This window comes from Tasmannia lanceolata, unplaced genomic scaffold (assembly GCF_043159265.1).
Source record: "Tasmannia lanceolata isolate RefF3 unplaced genomic scaffold, GAP_Taslan_0.1 ptg000011l, whole genome shotgun sequence".
NCBI lineage: Eukaryota > Viridiplantae > Streptophyta > Magnoliopsida > Canellales > Winteraceae > Tasmannia > Tasmannia lanceolata.
This window is the reverse complement of record NW_027518688.1, coordinates 21,209,556-21,231,252: the sequence shown is the minus strand read 5'-3', so window position 1 is coordinate 21,231,252 and position 21,697 is coordinate 21,209,556. Positions and strand designations below refer to the sequence as shown.

At 38.9% G+C, this 21,697-nt stretch overlaps 2 protein-coding genes and 1 pseudogene across 4 annotated transcripts; all 3 read right to left on the bottom strand.

Annotated features, from left to right (window-relative positions):
- Positions 1–5,763: 5,763 nt before the first annotated feature.
- On the bottom strand, positions 5,764–16,572 carry LOC143886620 (endochitinase-like; annotated as a pseudogene). The gene is made up of 4 exons (XR_013253883.1): positions 16,149–16,572; positions 15,707–15,740; positions 6,380–6,502; positions 5,764–6,287 (listed from the first exon to the last, which is right to left on the bottom strand). The product of XR_013253883.1 is annotated as an endochitinase-like (transcript).
- LOC143886618 (uncharacterized) lies at positions 11,877–15,476 on the bottom strand. Of its 2 annotated transcripts, none has more exons than XM_077390665.1 (9): positions 15,286–15,476; positions 13,844–14,367; positions 13,566–13,751; positions 13,389–13,482; positions 13,206–13,307; positions 12,803–13,111; positions 12,651–12,719; positions 12,320–12,544; positions 11,877–12,214 (listed from the first exon to the last, which is right to left on the bottom strand). In XM_077390665.1, the coding sequence occupies exons 4-8, from the start codon at positions 13,440–13,442 to the stop codon at positions 12,425–12,427; spliced, it is 654 nt and encodes a 217-aa protein (XP_077246780.1). In that variant the 5' UTR covers positions 13,443–13,482; positions 13,566–13,751; positions 13,844–14,367; positions 15,286–15,476; the 3' UTR covers positions 11,877–12,214; positions 12,320–12,424. The 2 variants fall into 2 exon arrangements, with proteins under 2 accessions (XP_077246780.1, XP_077246781.1); XM_077390666.1 differs by having other exon boundaries at positions 12,651–12,689.
- Positions 16,573–19,804: 3,232 nt separating the features above from the next.
- LOC143886617 (endochitinase-like) lies at positions 19,805–21,406 on the bottom strand. Its single transcript, XM_077390664.1, has 3 exons — positions 20,953–21,406; positions 20,421–20,577; positions 19,805–20,328 (listed from the first exon to the last, which is right to left on the bottom strand). The coding sequence occupies exons 1-3, from the start codon at positions 21,380–21,382 to the stop codon at positions 19,959–19,961; spliced, it is 957 nt and encodes a 318-aa protein (XP_077246779.1). The 5' UTR covers positions 21,383–21,406; the 3' UTR covers positions 19,805–19,958.
- Between the last annotated feature and the right edge of the window lie 291 nt (positions 21,407–21,697).

The window sequence follows — 21,697 nt, the reverse complement described above, 5'->3', positions numbered from 1 at the left end:
GTGACGATTCAGCAATATACTTGTTGAAGTTTTGACTAAAAGCGGCTACTTTTGCAAGTGCTACGAGTTCTAAAAATTCTAAACTTTTGCAAGATGTTTGGTCATTGAAGACAAGGACAACAAGATGGTGGAAAGTGGTTTATTTACCGGGCAGCAATAGCAGTTTGCAGAGGTTCTAGGACTGGTTTGCCATGGTTTCCAGGGCTGATTATAGACTTCGAAAGTGCTGTAGAACTTGGTCTTGTAGGAGAGTTTCAATCATCTTGATGGCCTCAAACACCACCTATATTCTTTCTTTCTAAAGCCCACAAACAACAAACTTTCATGCAATGAAAGGAGGAGAGTGGAGAGAAAAGGTAGTAGCCTAGGAAAGTTCCAAATTCCCATACGTTTTGAGTAGAGTAATAGTCTCAAAATCATTCTTGGTGCTGATATGTAAAGTAAGAGTAGTAACCTACCAACTTTAAGCCAAGTAAAAGAAAGAATATGCTAAGGGACTAAGTAACTTACCACCTTAGAAGAATGTATAAAAGAAAATTGCTTAAGCCAAAATACACTTGCATCCTAATTGAGGCAAGGAAAAAGGAACTTACTAACAAACAAAAAGCTCATACCATTCTCTCTCCATGAATCACCACACACTACACATGCATTTTAAAACAAGAAAATCTCAGCCGTGTAGGCACTCCTATATATAGAAGGGATGAATTCTAATATTCTGTCTTTACTAAAATAAGGATTTCTACTACATAAAAAAAATCCATAATAATATAATCATATGGAACGTTCACACATAAATAGAGGTGCTTCCCTTTTTGGTTTGCAAGGTGCCAACTCAATTCAATGCATTAGGTTGGTATAATTCCTAATTAGGCTTAATAATTCAAGAGGCATGGATCGTTTACTTGGCCTCTTACATTCTCAAAATGGTTTGAATTTCTAATGTGGCAAAATTATGTAGGGTTTCTTTCCTAATTTACCCACCTAGTAACTGATAATGACACTCCATTATATGCAAATACCCATATGCTCAACTATGATAATGACACCCGTTCCAAACAAATAGTTGTAAGCTAAAAATTGATAACGACACCCATTAGAAAACAAATAGCTAATTTGATAAGGACAACTATATATAAAAAAAATTATTACTTGGAACCGGGTATTACAGTTAGTGCATTAAAATCAATGGTCGATATTCATCTAGACTCTAAAGTTCAAAAATTAAATCACAGCCTTAGTAACGCAGCGGATTGAACGTAAGGATTGTTGCTGAAGCATTTGTTGGGGGTTCCATGCAAAAGTAAAGATTCCCACATTGGAAAAGCAAGGGGATGTGTATTGGCTTATAAGGGAAGGGCCCCCCTCCCCTTAACAGCTAGCTTTTAAGAGTGAGTTATAACGGGTCACAACTGTTGGAGTTACATGCAAAAACAAATAGTTCCACATTGCTAAAGTGAAGTGGATGGGGATAGGTTATAAGGGAATGGGCACCCTCCCTCTAACAGCTAGATATTAGGGGTGAGTTCTACCCTGTTAAATTCCCAACAAATGATATCAGAGCTGGGGCGTGGTAACTCCCGGGAAGATCTCGGCAACCCCGAGATCCCCGGTATGTCTCCGAGGATGGTGGAATTCCCTCGGAGAAATTCTCGTGGTTCCCACGTAGCCACCGCATGGAGGGGCGAGATGGTCCACGTTGCTTCCGCGTTGAGGGGGTGATTGTTGGAGTTCCACGCAAAAGCAAATAGTCCCACATCGCTAAAGTAAAGTGGATGGTGATGGGCTATAAGGGAATGGGCACCCTCCCTCTAACAGCTAGCTTTTAGGGGTGAGTTCTACCAGGTTAAATTCTCAACAAATTCTCAACAAACTTGTAAACCTTCTTTGATATTATTTAGAAGAAGAAAGACAATACACTATTGAAGAGAGAGAGCATTTGCTAAATACGTGAAACACTTTTCAAATAGTGAAAAAGGCATAATCAGAAAGCGTGGAAGCTAGCATTATTCATAGGATAAACATCCTTTTTATATCCATAACAGTAGATTGTTTGAATCGGCAATCAAAACTACGAAACCTATTTTAGATAAAATAAGACTCTTCTAGTTTATCTTGTAGAATTCTAGATAAACACAACTTCTCTCTAGCTACCTACCCAAATCAAACTCTCCTAAGAAGTTATCCAACCTTCTAGAAAACAAAATCCTAAAATAAAAAATGACTCTATGAAGAGTCGGTGGTGATGAGATGTTTACAACAAGAAGTGGTATCAGAGACGGGGTTTGGTAACCCCGGTGTGCCCTCTTGGAAGGTGAAAATCCCTCCTCTAAGAGGGGCTGGAGGAAGTTACTCCAGACCGGTCTGGAGCCAAGTTTTGTTGCCAACTAGGAGACTAGAATGCGACCAACTCAAGAAACTTCCTATAGAAAATAAAAATAACTAGGCTAGGAAGCTAGAATCCCTTGGTATCCTGAGCTAAAGTCCTAATGTGTAAATAATCCTAGTTGGTAGTAGGATTTCAGCCTTGATGTGCTACTTAAGTCCCCACTATTTGCAGAGAACTCAGTCTTGAGTTACACATTGGATAGCTCGGTTCATCTGGTAGGTTATATTCAAACACGTTATCAATATTATGTCGGAAAAATAGTCATGTCTTAAAGAAGATCAACAATATAAGTGTTGTAGTTAATCTTCTCAGACTTCTTGTTGTCCAATCTGTTATAGGTCCCATTTTATTTCTGTGATTAATCGGTGGCAATTGGTAAAGGAAATACTGTTGGAGAAAATTGTTGACGGTGGGGATGAAGGAAGATGTAAATTGAGATGCTTCAAGGCACATTGTCGCTTTCCTTAAGACGATATTCACCCCCACCAATTGTGTGCAAGGGAACCACAAATTCGACTCAAGCCTGGTGAATTTTTCACCAAATGTTTGTTAATGTTTTGCACTAAATGTAGACAAACCCCGAATCACCATTGGATTTAACAAGTATGCAAGATACTAGTGTCTGTGTTTCTAGAATGACAGCATAATAGTAGAAAACTTCTAAAAGATGGTAAAAACGAATTTAGAAAGGCTTTAAGAGAATGAAATTGCTTATGGAAATTCACAAATTCGAATTCCCCAAGTGGGTTTTCTTAATCTACTGTAAAGGAGTGGTTTTTGGTCTTTATGTAGAGCTTCCATAGAGCTTCTGGTGTCTTTTGTTTGAAAAAGCACACCCCTACAAGTCACCTTTTTAGATTGGAAAGAAATATGACCATTAGATCGCGCCCATCCACGATTATATGGTCCAGATTACTCCTGGAGTGACTGTTGGTTTGTGGGTTTGTGTAAAACCAACGTCCTCCCTCCTAACAACACAAAGTGTGCCAAAAAGCGCAACTAGCGCCCCACAGCACACGTCGAGCGTGTGTGGACGGTGCAATGGTGCAGACCATTCCAAAACCCATTGTGGAACAAAGCAAGAGAGGGAGAGGTAGGTAAAGCTTTTTATACCCCTCTCCAATTTCTTCAGTTTCCAATGTGGGACTATTCTCCCAAAGCACTTTTCACTGTCTTTTCCAAAAACAACCCATTTTACACAAACAAGATTCACATTTTTTTTAAACCTTTTCAAAATTACTCTTTGAAAATACTCTAACAAATATATCCGTCACCAACTTGAATTTCTATCACAAAAAATTTAAGCGACGCCTATAATTGAGACGGTTTCAGTTTCTAATTACTTTCAGGGACGGATTTGTGCCTATTGGTGACGGATTTTGTCTGTTGCCGATATCTATATTTCTGGTAGTGGAAGGTAAAGGCTGGGATTCTAGGATTGACATTTGAATATCTCAACACATTTCTGGTCATAATTAACCATATCCTTCTTCCACTGGCCAACAATATCACTCCTCTACAAAAGAAATGGTGTTGTCACATCCCAAGTGAGCTCCTAATCTGCCTCCTTGCAAACCCCATATAATCTGCCCCATCAACAAACTCCGCAGAACACAAAAGATTTTCAAGGAACAGGGACCCATCATGGAAATGCATATCCCCTGTAAACTGATTCAATCCCATTCATATCGCTTTGTTAAGTCCCTAGCTTCCTCGGGTATTTTTTTTAGACACTCGAATCCCACAAATTCAGCTCGTATTCAAATTTGCCTTCTGACTCAAGCCATCTGCAACTCTATTCTATTGTTCAGATTTGTGCTTTAATATAAAAGTGAACAGTGGTGAGATGGAGTTCCATCTAGCAAGCATTTTGTTCACGCTGCTTGATATAATGAAAATCCCAATGATCTGTTTATAAGACAAACCCCCTCTTTATCAGGTCATTCATGCCTCTTCCATTTCCCGATGCACAGTGGGAAAACCTTTATGTGGACTTTGTGTTTGGTTATGTCTCTTACGTAGGATATCAACCTTAATTGAAGGACTCCCACTAAATTAAACTTAAACAAGATTGGTTCATTTTTTTTTACGTTTAATCAAACAATAGAGAGTCATAAAATTTTGGAGAAGTTTTTAGTCATCTAGCACAATTCTATTGAGCCAGATTTTAGTGGTCAAGCACAGTGCTATTGAGCCAGACCACCTAGGTAATCTGACCCACATGCAGCGTGCGCAAGGACTTGGCAATCCTAGCCGTACCGTCCTATAAGGGCATCCTCAAATTAAACCATTTTAGCACGTATATTGAAATGATCAATTAGTAGTCTTTATTATTAGATGATTGACCACCTTTTAATGGGCAGATCGAAATGGTGAAGATGTCCAAATTTCCACTTAATTATTTGAGTAAGATTGTCTTATCAGCTTGATTTTGAACCATGGCCGGTTCAAGTTAGGGTTAGCCATATGGGTGGTCCATATCATATTGCTATTAAACCAAGTGTATGTGTTAGAGGACAATTACTTATATTAGGGATTTTCTAGGCAATTTTGCCGAAAACCATTTTGTCCCGAACTCACTTTTCAGCATATTTTGTCTATTTCATTGAATTCATATGAGGTGGTTGTTGTTCTCTTATGCAAAATTCAACCACAAAATGGCTTTTCGCAAAATTTCATAGCAAATCTTGTTTATATTAATATCTCAAATTCATAGCAAATCTTGTTTATATCAAAGATTTCTATATATCCCCGCCCTTAAAGCTCTCTAGCTAGTCAGCCGCACCATTTGCCGATCTTCTTACGTGATGAAAGGAGATAGAAGATCCATCCGCATGATCCAAATTCACATCAATCCACTAAGCTAACCTCCACAGATGACAGGTCCCCTTCACCTATTTTATCATGTTCAAGGAGTCTTCTTCTACTATAACCTGCTGGAGAACACTAGGCTCAATCATCCTTGTGCAGTTGTGCCTTGATGAACTGGTCTAATCTCTACCTCATTGGAATCTGAAATCCCAATGAGGCATGTGAGAAAACCCATGTAGTTTCATCATTGTCGCTGGCCCGAGGTTTCCTAGGCTTGATCCATCAAAGTTTAATTTAAATTAACTTTGAACCTTGGCTAGGAGGCTCCTACACGCCTGAACAATAATTGGTCTGAGCTCACTGTTAGTGCATACCTCCGACCAACCTCGCCATACATCATCTGCTTTGCTTCGACGAACTGGGGGGGGGGTGCTAACCCAGGAGATGGTTAAGGCAATCACCTTAATGAAAAGGTAATCACTTGACTAAGCCATTAAAGACACTTTCGTTCCTATTATTTACTATTTTATTCATATACCATTGTCTTTCATGGAGTCGTCTCATTATAGATTTCTAATGCATCCTCTATATAGTTTTATTTCATCAACTTATGCTTGATTACAGAGGAGTCTTATACTAATGACAAAGGACTATCTTAGACATACTAGTCTAGATGATATTAGTAGTCATTTATTTTAGTACATCACAAGGGTCTAATTAAGCAAAAGGCCTTTGATTGTAGCAGTCAAGGTTGGCGCCATAGCTCACACCAAGTATGTCGCAATACCTCTTGTAGAATCCAATGCGGTTTGCCACCGCATCATTGTTTCCTTTGCCACATTCGATTCCCCCATTGATGATGTTGGTGGCAACACCGAATCCAGGAAGGCGACCCGCAGTCTTATCTTCATTGGACGGTGTCCATTGGCCTGTGACGGCATCATGGCAAGAAGGTTTTTGTGATTTAGGGGTCATCCATTACCATATGGCTGTCTTAAATGAAATGGTTGCATCAGTGGAAACTAGATCTGGGTTGGTGAGAAGATTAGCCCCAATGGCTTTTCCAGCTGGGCCATAGTTGTAGTTGCTGCAAGCATTAGAATCCAAGTCAAGTTAGTCCTCTGGACAGATAAATATCTAGAAACAACATCAGAAATGTTTTGTAAAAGATGAACTTACTATGAAATTTGAATGGGACCTCGGCCATGGTATTTTTTACCAGAAGTGCATGGAAAGTCTGTACTTGCGATGCAGTAATCTACTTGATTATTGCCTTGTTCTTGGAGGGAACAATATCCCCAACACTACAAGAAAAGGGATATTCACCGACGGTCGTGACCGTCGGTGTATATACCGATGAATGTCGGTGTAACTTACACCGACACTTTTAGTGAATGTCACTGATGCTACCGTGGCTAAATGTATATACCGACGTTTATTTAAAAACGTCAGTGATACTATTTATACCGGCGTTTATGAACGTCGTTATAAATCAAAATCAAGCATTGCTGTGGAGGTAATCGCCGTCGGTGTATATAATATTACACCGACGGTTGTGACCGTCGTTAATTCCCAAGTGGTTTTTGGATAGGTATATTTCTGAGAATCACCGACGGTTACTGACCGTCGGTGAATATGCTATCCAGCGTTGGTAATACACCGACGGTTAAGGACCATCGGTGAAAATGGATGGCCGTAGTTTGATTGTGAGAATCACCAACGGTCCTGACCGTCGGTAAATATAGACATTTTTTTTTTTAAAATTTCCTTTATCAGAATATTGGGATACAGCCTGCAATATGGCATTCAAACAACCTCACACTACAATCCATCATATTGGGATACAACCTGTAATATGGCATTCAAACAACCTCACACTACAATGAGATACAATCTTATTATACAAATAAAGAATCACATTCAAGACATTGAAAATAAGGCCCATGCCCATTAGGAGGAAATCTTAGAGTAATAATACTGTTTATAATCAGAATTGATGTAAAATGCGAGGTTTAAAATAGATGCCGAAATTCCCCATTGCTTATATGCTTATGATATTCTTTGTAATGTACTAAGGCAAGGACATACAAAAAACATTTCAACCAAAGTGGAGTGAACTTGAGCAAACTAGACTGTTGAGAGACCAAACTAAAGAAAGAAATTACAGACCCTTACACCAAATAAGTCAGGTTCATCTGAAAGTTTCAAATTGCTGACCATGAGCTCAAACCAAAACCAAGGTAAATGGAGAATCAAGTCAATAGCATGAGTAGGATGAAGTTCGCTTGCTTCCTGAGATCCATAATTCTGTGATTTAATTCCCAACCTTCTTTCTTTGACCCCCTATGTTACCCACACTTCCCAAGAATCGAACACTATCATAGTTAATAGGCTTTCTCACAAATCCATAACACCTGGTTCTAAAAGCTGTTGAGGCATGCATAAGATTTGTATAAATTTCACATTATCCTTGCATTTGTTATAGATCTCCATTTACCAAGACCATTCTTTTAATAGATCGTTGAAACTTCAATGCAGAATATGGGCTATGAATGTAGACCAAAAAAATATGGAGTTGTCCATTTGGGACATGTCAGCTTGTACACAATTTATAACATTATTGATACTCACTTAAATGGTGTTAGATGGCCCCACTCTTCAATCTACCTGTGATTTCTTATCTTCCTCACAAAGATCAATTTTCAAGAACATTGAACACTGGCTGTCTGCAACAAGAACATTAATCAATGGGTTATATTAAACACTTTCCCACTCTTAAGACAGTAAAGAAGCCTTAATACTGGTTACTTGTTTTGTAAAATCTGATCAAAATTGACTTGATCAAGCCAACTAGTCCAGTCTATTTAGTTCGTTTTGTTTCGTGTCTAAGTTTCTAGTTCATCGAAGTTCTATTAGAGCTTAGTTTTTAACTAGGAAGAAGGGATTACTATCATGATTGTGTGTTGACGATATCATTATCATAAGGGATAATTCTGCTGTTATATGTTATAATACTTGAAAGGCCATTTGAGAAGGGCCTTCAATATTGATGATCTTAGTCCACTGAGATATTTTCTTGGAATTGAGGTTGATCCTATACAAATGTATCTTCATTTCTTAGTGAAAGTATACCATTGATCTTCTTCATTGAGGTATGTATGTATTTCTTGGTCATATCGAGATTTTTCATTCCAGTTGTATTTCGTAAAATAGTCAATAAGCAAAGCATAATAATGGATGCTACTTGGTTGATGGCAGTGCCCCAAGCATCAAAATGCAAAAATTCAAAATTAGTAGTTGTCTACTATCTAACTGTGGAAGGAAGAATGCAATGTTTTCCTATCTGATAGATCGTACGAATAGAGTTGTGAGTTGTGACATTTGAATTTTGCAATCTAAGGATAACAGCAGGCTGAACTAGAAGGTCCAGAGATTTATGATTAGGGTGATTGTGTTGTCGTGTCCAATATTGACATGCCAATGAAGCAAAAAGCTAGATGCAAACAATGTTTGAGCAGTTATAATATAAATTGAACAAAATTCAGATGGAAAAATCTTCCAACTTTATACCCCTCCACCGTCTGTCTGCCTGACAATTGACAAATAGTCTTGCATGTCTCCAAATGAAGAAATGGGACATGAAGTTATGCTCAACAAGTTAACCTGAAATAATAAGGTCGTGTTCACTTGGGAACATACCAAATTTCAGGAAAATCTAAAGGAAATGTGGAAGAAGGTAATTTCAAGATATGAGTGTGGATCCCAGATCCGGGTGTCTACAATGAGATACATTGTCAGCAGTAAGTACATATGTAGGAGAAGAAAGTGGAGAAAGAGAAGAAGCATAGGTGTCACCTGTTACTTTATGTTACTCGCTAGAATCAAATCATCGAGTGGCACTTCATATAGTGAAATGGTATTCAATCTGATCAAGAGACTCATGAAAGAACTGGCCATGAGTATTGTTCCATGGACTGGATGCCATTGGGTCAGTTGGAGAGACATTGAATGAAGCAAACTTGAAGTAACTCGAGTAGGCAGTCTTGGTGTAAACTCAAAGGAGGACTGTGTTGATTGTTGCACATGTTTCGCAAAATTCTGGTGATATCTATAAAACAAAGGGTCCTGCTCATGTATCTTCCCCACTAATGCACAGACAGATGTTAGAGGTCATGATATCCATAACCCTTTGGTGTTGATGACTACAAGCCCTTCTGCAACTGAAAAACAAAGACAACTGACCAAGGCATTGAGTTTTTCTTTTTTGGAATAGCGACAAACTTTACTAAAAAAATCTCTAATCACACTATACTCTCAATCAAGATGATCAGGAACTAAGCTATGCTTACTGAAAAAAAAAACTGCTACATCAAAGTTTAATTTTTAGAATCCCAACGGAGGTGGTTTCCATTAGGGACGATAACTTAGGCACACAACTTTTAAGATAAAACTTCCATTTTCTTTTCACCACTGACAGCTGCCCACTCTGAAACAGTTTTTCATTACAGCTCCTCAACTCTATTAAATATTTTCTTTGTGAGAATCTCGATATGCTGGTGCAGAGGAGTAAACAGGAAGAACTCTGTTTTAAAAAAAAAAAAACTAATTCCACATAACAAAAAAAAAAAAAAAAACTAATGCCTACTTCTCAAAATGGGAGCTCAGACAAAAAATATATAAGTGTCCTTGAAACCAAATTCCAAGACCATTTAAACCATGAAATGAAAGCTTTCAGATTATTTATTAAGGGTCATGATTTCTATGTACAATGCTGCTAATCTCAACTCAAATGTTCATAAAATAAATAATTTTTAAACTGCCTAAATGCAATGGGAAAAGCTCTCAGTTGGATAATAAAAATCTTCTTTTATATGTAAACGAGATAAAAGGCTACTGTTGTCTATAAAAACCTTATTCATATGGAAAGAAGAAAATCAATTTCTGAAGATATTAAGCCCAGTATCACATTATTAATCCTACAATATCATATTATCCTTCACTGTTGGAAATACCCTATAAGCCTATAAATTGACTTTGAAACTGTTCATGCTACTATTGTCATAATGACATTACACAATAAAAAATCATCTCCATGGACATGATGAGGCAAACTTAAACCTGTAAATTCCATTCAAAACCTTTGGACTGGCTTCTTATTGTACTCATGAAATTGCATGTTAAGACCCTTAATTCATATGGTTCCAATGACTTTTGCCTAATACCCAAATGTTACCTTCCTTCAACTGAGCTGACCATCTATGGGGAGTAATCCAAGACTAATTGACTCAAATAAACTCAAGAATGACAATCAGCTTGAACAAAGTTTGTATGACATATGAGACTCAAAAGAATCAATGAGCAGGCTGAAAAGAATCAATGAGCAGGCTCAAAAAATCCATCCAAGATAGAATATTCAGTAAAAGGAAATCGGAAGAATGATCCTTGTGCATTTAAAAACAAAACAAGAATATTTTCTAAGTCCATTGCCTACAATTTTGCCTAAAGCTACTACACATCTACTCGTATGGAACTTGAACAGAAATTTGAGCTCTAATCATAATAAAAGTCTAACATTCACAAATACTAAAAAAATTTGGTCCCTATCCCTTGCTCAATGTCCTAATGAAAAAACAAGGATTTGAATAGGTTTTCTTTAAGAGATGATAATAGCTACTAAAACATGAGTTTTTATATGATGAAGAGCCGTACAAATCAGTATTGGAGATCTCATCCTTCATATTTGATCCAACAGCAGCTCACTTTTTGCCTCAAAAAGTGAGCTGCTGTTGGATCAAAATATCAAGGATGGGATCTCCAACGTACTTCAATACTGCTTTATACGGCTCTTCATCATATAAAAACTCAATCCTAAAACATAAATATGTGAAAGAAAAAAGCCTCCTCACCTGATCGAAGTCTTTATTGATTGTTCTAAGGTAGTGATCACAAGGGCTCCTCAGTAATGGACATGCGAAGCCATTCAATGCTGATTTTATGAATATGTGGGCACCACCCACCACCAGATTATGCATATCATAAATGTAGATGTACAATTAGATAGCATCTTCAATACACTTATAGATGAACAATTACTGAAGAGACAAAAGATCATATCAATAGTGTTGCCACATCCTAATAAATAGAAGGAAAGAGGCAACAAATAACAAAAAGAACTCACGATTTCCATTATGTAGATCCAAAGGATCACTTTTCTCTTGATCCAAAGCTCTCCCATGACCTCTAGTACCCTGTGCAAAGCAAAACCCAAATCAAATAAACCATAGAAGCATAGAAGGAAAGAGGCAACAAAAAAAAAAAAAAAAAACTCACGATTTCCATTATGTGGATCTAAAGGATCATTTTTCTCTTGATCCAATGCCCTCCCAGGACTTGTAGTATCCTGTACAAAACGCAAAGGGATCTAAAGGATCATTTTTCTCTTTATCCAAACCATCCTGTTTCCACACCGCTGAAATTGATGAAGTTAACACAAGATTCTTGACCGATCGCTTGGCTTTTACGAAGTAACTTTCAATTCAGCATGCAAGGTCTTACACGTATATGCTGACTCAAGTAATACGTTTTCATTAAGAATTCCAACTAAATATACACACGCAAGAAATGGTTGGGGATGGATTAAAATCTCCAAATGTAAGTATAATAAAACAATATAGCATTTCTTTCTAGTCATCAAAGATCCATGTTTCATTTCTGAACCAAACAGGAAATACAAGTTCATGTACAGGCTCAAAAGCATATCTTCCCAAACGAATAAAAAGGTATAATTTTACAAAAAATAGACAGAGTGTTTAATGGAAAGGATCACCATCACCATCACCACCTCCCCCACCATCAGCATTACCATCACCATCCCCATCACCAAACATATACAAAAACCAAAAAGGTTCTACGACAATAAGATGAGGAAGTGTAATACAATGGATCAAAAAAACTAATTAAGAGCAAGGGAAGCCACAAACATAAGGCGGCTCAAAGAATCCATCCCGGTCTTACCTGAAAACAAATGAAACGCAAAAGTATTGACAAAAATTAGTATACTTGTCAATAAAAATATCATCAACCACCAATAAATTCATGCCTTATATATCATTTACTTACTAGGTGGGATGGCCAAGCGATTGGTGCTCCTACCGCGTCTCCCATACATGTGAAGAATTCAGACGATCTTACTAGAGCCTCGTCCGGAAACACTGCGACCGATATCTAGACCTCGGTGAAAAACTCCCCTAATGGCTCATCATCAACTACATGTAATGGATCGACGCTCATACGAACGCCACGTGCAACTCTGACCCCCGCACGTCGAATGCTCATTAATGTAACCTTAGAAAAAGCCAAATAATCAGAAAAAAAATCATATATTATTTAATGAGGACAGTTTTTGCCATATGATATAGATTAAAAGTCACTAAATTTATTTCGTTCTTACCAGAATCTCATCTCCCTGGCTGCTAGTGGGGGGTACATGCTGGTGCAGAGGAGTAAGATCATCAGATGCCTAAGAAAAAAAAACAACATAGATATGTGAAGGAACGATTGAACAAGTAGATCTATTAAATAAAAAATAAATTATATACATACATTGCTACTTTCAACGCCCTGAAAATGAGAAAGTAGTGTTGCTATCTGTCGCTCCATTTTAGACTGCCTCGCACTCATACGCGTCACCTCATCGTTCAGTTGTTCATTGGCCCGCTCAAGTGATGCGGCCTTCTCCTGCCACATCCCACCACCTGATGGCGAGCCAAACAACCTAGACGGCGTAGGGCCAGGTTCCAGCATGCGCACCCTGCCTCGTTTCTCTGCGCCAAAGATCCGCCCTAAGTCATCATCTGAGGCAATTGAGGACCTAGACTTGGGATGCTGAGTCTGGATGTCCTTTTTTTGTGCCTGCAATAAAGAGAAGGTGAAATAATCAAGTTTTATATAAATTGTAATATCAAGAGTAATATAGTAGATTAACTACGAATGTTACAAAACTTACTATAATAGCTTTGCAGGTATCATCATAAGGTGTTTTGTCTTTCTTTTGGTGGGTACGTATGAAGATATCTCCATGGCTTTGAGACCTACCATTCTTGACGGTCTGCCCTCATAGAAAAATATCATTGTTTGTAAGTATCGAAGAGCTGACAAATAAATCAATTAAAGTCATTATTGAAATTACCTCCTCTTTCCAATACACTGCGTTGCTTTTTGTCCCATCGGTGTGTTTTATCATTTGTAAGGCGCGGTTCGCTTTGTTTTGAATGTAAAAGGTCCTAAATCATGACATCCAAAAAATATTCAATTTCATTCTTTTGTACGTAGAAGAACCCAAAATTTATTTAACATTCAATCTTACCTTCGATGCTTGTGTACTCCAGTGGTCACACAGAAATCGGTAGTGCGACTCAGTAATTCTATCTTGTGGTGGCGGAAGATCCTCGTCAAAATAGTTTATCTTCAGGGTACACCTCCATTCCCGCCACTTCCTTCCAATGTTTGCAATAACCCAACCCTTATGGCTATCACCAAAAGCCCATTTTTCCTACATTACATGTAAAAAAAAGACCGGAATATAATATAATTGGCAATTTGATGATGAAGAAACAAAGACAAATGTCTGTCATTTCAATATACAATAACAATATCCCATGCGTCATCTTTATTTTGCTTCGGCATCTTCCTCCAGTCAAGATAAGTAAGCGGCAATTTATCACCCATTCTCGCTACAGACCCGAGGAAATTCGTCAATTTGCAAGCTTTTGGACACTCGGGCTGCCCAAGCTCATTAAATTTCACAATTTTTCTCTTTAGAACCCCATGTATCTTTGCAATGTGTGGCCCCTCGAGTCCTCTTCGATGAGGAGGGGATGAAATGGGAAGACATATGGAGATCCTGTGAAGGTGGGATAAGCTCGTGTGCATCTAAATGTGGGCTCGTCTCCTGTATCTCTGAATGTGTGATCGGCTCTTGCCACTCTGAAGGTGGGAGTGTCTCATCTTCCATGTAAGATGGGAGCGTCTCAACTGCCATGCAAGGTGCGTGAGGCTCTATCCTCTGGGCGGGGGGGTGTATATGTCTCCTCATAGAGGGTGGCTGTGAGTCATGGGAGGTGGGGGCATTTTTCCTCTTTGCCATGACTGAATGATAAAGATATGACCTGTAATATAAAAAAGGGAGATCTACATCAGTGTTTAGAGATCTACATCAGTGTTTAATAAAGCCTTGCCACGCTGATGTAACAAGTAAACAATCAAATACTTGTCTTTGACCTGCAACTAGTTGATGTAAATTCCATCCTAGAAGCAACCAAGTGCAAATACAGATGAAACTTTCAACGCGTCATACCAGACAGTTGCCACCTTCCAATTATAAATGGGAAATGGAAAAAAATGAAATAGACACTGCAAATAATGGTAAAAAAAACAAACAACTCATATTCAACAAACCAGAAACCTAAAAAAAAACAATCAAAACAAGCTTGGAGACCGTTGCAGATTAAAAACCCATCAGCCAAGTTTACAAAAATCCTTAAAAGTGGAAACCCCAAAATTTAAAAGCAAATTACTAAAACTAAATAATGCAAATTCAAGCATCCAAGAAATACAGAGCCTGAATTCAATAACCTAAACACCTACAAATCCAAAATTCAAAACACATAACCAATAACCAAGAACCCAAATTAAATAATCAAACAAGTAATAGCAGAACAACTTTTACAGATGACATTCAACATATACTTCCACATTCCATTAAAATAAGTCTACTCACAGGAAAAAAAAATTAAGGCAAAGGCTTGGATTCGCTATCCACGAAAACCCTAGGTCCGATACATACATAGTCCACGAAAACCCCAAAATAAAATCTCATGAAAACCCAAAAATACATAATCATATTACCATGAAAAAACCCCCAAAAATCCATGAAAAAAGCCCCAAATATCAAACTGAATCCTCCATGAAATTAATCTATTTATAAAGAAGCGTGTGTGTGTGTGTGTGTGTGTGTGTGTGTGTGTGTGTGTGTGTGTGAGAGAGAGAGAGAGAGAGAGAGAGAGAGAGAGAGAGAGAGAGGGTACCGTTTTTACGTAGAGACCTCCAAAACCCTCCCAAAAAATGAGATCTGAGAGATGATGGAGGCTGACACAATGGAGCTCCTCCTCGATGAATCCTCCCTGTTTTTTGTTCTTCAAAACGACCATTATTCGAAACCCAAACCCATTCTTCTTCTTCCTCTTCAGAAAAGAAACCCTACCTTGAAACCAGTGGCGACGGCAAGAGAAAGGAAGAAGGAAACCCTAGCTTTTGTTCGCGCCAGAGAGGAGAGAGTGAAATAAGGTTTTCCCGTGCGCGAGGGTTTCCTTATCTTTGGGCGCGAGTGGTTAGTCGTGCGGAAAAATCCTTCACCGTCGCTCCTTTGGTGAACGTCGGTGTATGCACTATTGTTAGGGACGTTCAACATGACGAACGTCGGTGAATGCCCTTTTTCTTGTAGTGCAAGAATATTGATCGTTTGGCGCAGTTGCCCACTTACCTGAATACATACATCAATTAATAATTAAAGTTTGTTGTTGAATTAAAAATGCTAGTATACATAGAAATGCATATTCCCACACCCTTGATTCAAAACATATCATTGACCATAGGGGTAATTGGTCTTTTTACAAGGTAATTTTCGTCTTTTCATGAATGCGTAAATTTTGGCCTTTTATAAGTTCTAAAAATCTAACATGGGTATTTTGGTAAGAAATTGATGACATGACTTGATCTGCATGACCCACTCAAATGTGATGAATCTATTTGTAAATTGTGAAACTACAACTGTTTTTGCAAAATTCACTCAAATGTGACGACTCTATTTGTAGTTCAATTAGCTTCTTCGTTAGAAGATCATGAACAAAACAATCAAAGAAGAATGAACATCTTAACTAGTAAAACCCACCAGCAGTTTCATGGGATGTGTGAGCCAAGAAAGCTGCAATCTCCCTTTTACGTGTGTCGGTGTCTCCAACAGTGCCAAACCCATCAAAGGCATTTGAAGCATCTATGAAAGCATTGTAAGTGTAGAAGCCTTTGCCTTGGCATTTTGCATCATTTCTATTCTTCAACATTTGGTCAAAGAGGGCTGGAGTGATGATGGAGCCCACACGTCCACCACTCATAGTGGAGAGGGAAGGAGCCACACGGCCACGGCATTGGCTCTGGCACCCGGCCCCACAGTATGGGGGTGTGTCCCCACACCAACCATATTGGCTGCAACATAGCCCTCCCCCACACCGAGCCCCCCTAGCTTGTCTTCCACACTGTTCTGCAAAGGTTCCTATCAAAGAGGCTAAAAAGAGCAAAACCAAGATCCAAGTCCTCATTTTTGCTAGTAGATGTGTTGGTTAAGAAACATTAAGCCTATATATAGACTATAGAGGAAGAGAGATGGAGGGATTTTTGACACCCTAACACCCATGCATGAGACTCTTTGACACCCAACCATCCATGAACAATAGATATCTACAACACCATATCATGCATGCAGACACGATTGGGGCATGATGTCAACGAATAATGGTCGGCGGTATGTTAGGAAAAACCAAAGGAAATAAAGAAGAAATGAAGGGTGGAGTCCATGCAGGGGGGAGCTCTGACAAATGGAATGTCCTTCACGTTGATTTCCATAACCGATTGAACGAATACACAAATGGCACCCATCTAGTCCAGCCTACCAAAAAACCTTAACACTTGAGTAGCTACGCCAGTGCTTCTCTAATAGTCATTAATTATCAAAATGAGACAACTTAATTATTTGTTAGGTGAACAATTCTCTCCTATACACTTGCCAGCAAGGCAATCCTAGTATAATAAGAAACAATCACCGGGGATAGGTCAAATTTTCGAAAGTCCCATATATTGGGAACTCATATTTCCGAGGAGGAGTTGGCGGGGTTGGCATATAGAGAAAGACGGATTTCACAACACCGGAAAATCCTCTTCTCAAATAGTGAAACAAAAGTTTACACTAGCCCAAGATGAACAACCAAAGTAAAAGAAGAACAATAAAAAGAAGAGATGTGCTTAATATAAAGTAGAAAGAACAACACTACAAGATAAACAACTATAAAAAGAAGAAAGCTTCAAAGGAAAGCTTGCACACAAGAGAGCTTCAATGAAGCTTCAATGGAGGTTTAGGTAGTGGAGAATCTCTACCAAAATGAGTTAATGAGAATAGGCTTGGTCAAGGAAAGTAAAGAGAAGTAATAGCTTTGGTAGGAGACAGTGGGTATGGGAAAGTGGGGACTTTAATGTAGGATAGTGGGTTTAGAGTTTCAAGTAAGGTTTGAATTTGAAATAGGAAGTACTGGGAAAAGTTGTAGCAAAGATGTGTGGCTCACACATGTGCAAGGTAGGCAAAATGACCAACATGCCCATGGACACAAAATTACAAATTTGTCCTCACTACAACTTTCAAAATAAAACAAAATAAAGCTAACCAAAAAATACACTTTAAAATTAACATGGCAAGCGTATTGGGTTGTATGGGGGATCAACTCCCTCCAACATACTTGGGACTCCTGTTGGGAGGGGCAGACCGTCAATGAAGCAATAGAAGTAGGTTTTAGAGAGGGTGGAAAGGAGGATGGATGCTTGTAAGCGAAATCTAGTGTCTTTCGGAGGTAGAATAACTTTGATCAAGGGAATATTTGCAAATTTGCCAATATATCAACTATCGGTATTCAAATGCCCGATGAGTATGATCAACCTAATAGAGAAACTATAAAGAAGATTCCTTTTGGGAGGGTAGGAGGAGAAGCAAAAATTTCATCTTGTATGTTGGGAGAAGGTCAGACAACCAATCAAGGCAGGGGGTTAGGGATCAGAAGAAGCACCATTATCAACGTTTCCTCTTAAAAGAGTATTTTAAGAGAATATTCACTCCTACAATAAATGCAAAGATAATATCGTTTTGTAGGGAGGATGCTTTCCTCAAACTAGTTTAAGACTATCCATGGATTATTTCATTTTGTGATTGCCCATTGTCCACGGAATTGAATCATCTATTTTGTGCGTGGATAGGATCATTAAATCGTGGTGGGCCAGAGTGTTTCGAATAGATCAACCACATCAATTACTAGACCTGGGAAAAAGTAACCCGAACCCGCGGGTCCACCTAGCCTGCCTGCAATTTACAGGTCTGGGTCAGTGACCCATTGAAATTTGACCCAGCCCGTACGTGTCCCATCAAAACTGGCTGGGCTGGGTAAACCCACAAGTGCCTGCGGGTGGCCGTAAAAGCCCAAATGATCGAGATTTTATACGGTGTACGCCCTTATAGGCCCCTATTTTTCAGAAAGTATTGTACGGACCACATCATAGGATGATCTAAACCGTCCATGTGATGGAACACAATGTAAATAGGTTGTGACCCAAAAAACATTTCCATAGGATGATTCTAGCCCTCCAATCTATAGAGATTTCCATAAATAATGATATTAAATTCCTCCATAGATCAGAGGGCTAGGATCATCCTATGGAAATGATTTTTTGGGCACAACCTATTTACATTATGGCCCATCACATGGAGGGCTTGGATCATCCAATAGTGTGGGAATAAAAACAACTACGTGACCCGTAGGTCCACCCGGCCCATACAGGTGGGGTCTGGTTTCACAAAATAGTGACCCGTAAGATTCCAGGTCATTTGTGACCCGGCCCGTACCACCCAGACCGTAGGGTTGGGTGAAACACGGCCCAGTCCACCCGTTTGCCTGGTCTATCAATTATTATTATCCACACTCTCTTGTTTTGATATTGGCACTCCTCTCCTCAACTTATAGAGTAACAATTCCCAGCAAGATAATAACAGCCAATCAAGAAATTTTAAAATAAAGAAATCTTACTTTTTCCATGGCAAAAACCACAGCTTGCCATTTATCATACCTCAACAAGGGCCTGGGATCATTTGATGAAATACCAATGTCGTAGCCAAGTAGCCAAGCCATTTCTAGTAGAACTCTTTACTTTCTATTAAAATGACACTAGTCAAAGCTAAGATTGGGGGGCATGAGACACACATCAGCACTGCAAACGTAGATCTTTCTATTTATTCGACCCCTATTAAGTTTAGTAAGTTTGCCTTAAGTATTAGTCAAAGTAAGTTTAGTTTTCCTCTCCCTTCTTTCTTGAAACTTGTGTTGTCAAGCTAGGAAATGTTGTTCAAGCCTTTGGAAGTGCACCTATGGCTGGAGGGTTGTTCCATGCCTACTTAATTGTTTATTTGGGCAGTAGAGAATAGACTTTTGTAAAGATTTGAATCAAGTTTAGCCTTTGGCTTTTGAAGAAGAAGGAATTCTTCTTGTTTTAGTAGCTCTTATCTCTTTGGTGGATTCCTTTGGGTGGCAGGCTGTTTCATTTCAGTTTTTCACTTGTGTTTCCTCCTCTCTTCTCCATTTGTTTGGTGTCACTATGCACCTTATATCAAGGGGTAATCGATGATAATTTTAAGAGAAAACCACAATAATAACGTTACTTTGAGAAATAGTACGCCTGGTTTATTATCTAGTCATATAAGGAAGATCGCCACGTTTCATAGAATCGTCACACTTTAGATTTCTAATGCATCCTCCATATAGTTTTATTTAATCAACTTATATTTACAGAGGATTTTAATACTAATGCCAAATGGTCTTTGACATATACATATACTTTTACATAGATGACACTAGTAGTCACTTATTCAAATACATAGAAAAAGCCTAATTAACTAAGCAAAAGGCTTTTGGTTGTAGCAGTCAAGGTTGGTGCCATAGCTCACACCAAGTATGTCGCAGTATCTCTTGTAGAATCCGATGCGGTTAGCGACCGCAACATTGTTCCCTTTGCCACATTCAAGTCCTCCATTGATGATGTTGGTGGAAACACCGAATCCAGGAAGGCGACCCGCAGTTTTATCTTTATTTGATGGTGTCCATCGGCCTGTGATGGCATCATGGCAGGAAGGTTTTTGTGTTTTAGAGGTCATCCAATACCATATGGCTGTCTTAAATGAAACGGTAGCATCTGTGGAAACTAGATCAGGGTTGGTGAGAAGGTTCGCCCCAATGGCTTTTCCAGCTGGGCCATAGTTGTAGTTGCTGCAAGCATCAAAATCCAAGTAAAGATAGTCCTCTAGAAAGCTAAATCTAGAAACAACAGAAAAAACATGCATGGGAAAAGAAGAACTTACTACGAGATTTGAATGGGACCTCGGCCGTGGTATTTTTTATCATAAGCACATGGAAATTCTGCACTTGCAACGCAGTAATCTACTGGATTCTTGCCTTGTTTTTGAAGGAAGCAATATCCCCATGAATATTGGTCGCCTGGTGCAGTTGCCCACTTACCTGAATACATCAATTAATGAATCCATTAATCACAGATACTAGTTGCCCACTTTCCCTACGTATACGTGTATATATATAGGGAAAACATTTTTTGAGCTCGAGCTAGAAGATTATGAACTAAACAATCAACGACTCTACTTTCCGGCATCCTCTCTCCAGACGGCTCTATCCATTCACATGCTAATTAGTTGTTTTGTTAGATTACTTTATAGTTATCTTTATCCTTATCTTAGTTATCTTTATTCTAACTAGTTATTAGTTATCCTTTTTCATTACTAGTGAGGAATGGAGTGAATGAAACGTTTTGAAGTAAGGAAGCCCTAGCCCCTCCACTGGCTATTTCTCATTCTATCTAGGATGGTATTAGAAACCCACCATTAGTTTCATGGGATGTGTGAGCCAAGAAAGCTGCAATCTCCCTTTTACGTGTGTCAACGTCCCCAACGGTGCCAAAGCCATCAAAGGCATTTGCAGCATCAATGAAAGCATTGTAAGTGTAGAAGCCTTTGCCTTGGCAAGTGGGGTCATTTCGATGCTTCAGCATTTGGTCGAAGAGGGATGGATTGATGATGGAGGCCACACCCCCATCACCGCTCGTAGTGAAGTTTTGTGGCGGACAGTCAGGATGACAATAGCTCTGGCAGCGATTCCCGCAGTACGCGCAGGAAAGGCCACAGTAACCATATTGGCTGCAACAGCGCCTTCCCGGGCACAGAGCTCCACCAGCTTGTCTTCCACATGTCGGCTGTGCATAGGAACCAAACAAAGAGGCTAAGGAGAGCAAAATCAAGATCCAGGTCCTCATGTTTGCAAGTAGATAGATGTGTTGCCTAAGAAACAAAAGCGCTATTTATAGAGGGTGGGAGGGGGAGAAAAGCATTTTCTAAAGATCATTCACCGCCTCTACGTGGCCCAATAAAAGCAAGCCACCTTTTCTTGGGAAAGTTGCATTAAGCAATTATACCCCGGCTCTATTTTTATTGATAAAATGACAATTTTGTCCCTGCGTTTCCAAGTACGTGATAGTGTAAGCCGTATAGTCCAGTACGCTTCAAAAACTGGAAAGTTGTTTGAAGGAAACCGTCCATTTGTCGCCCATCAAATGGACGGTTTAGATCAT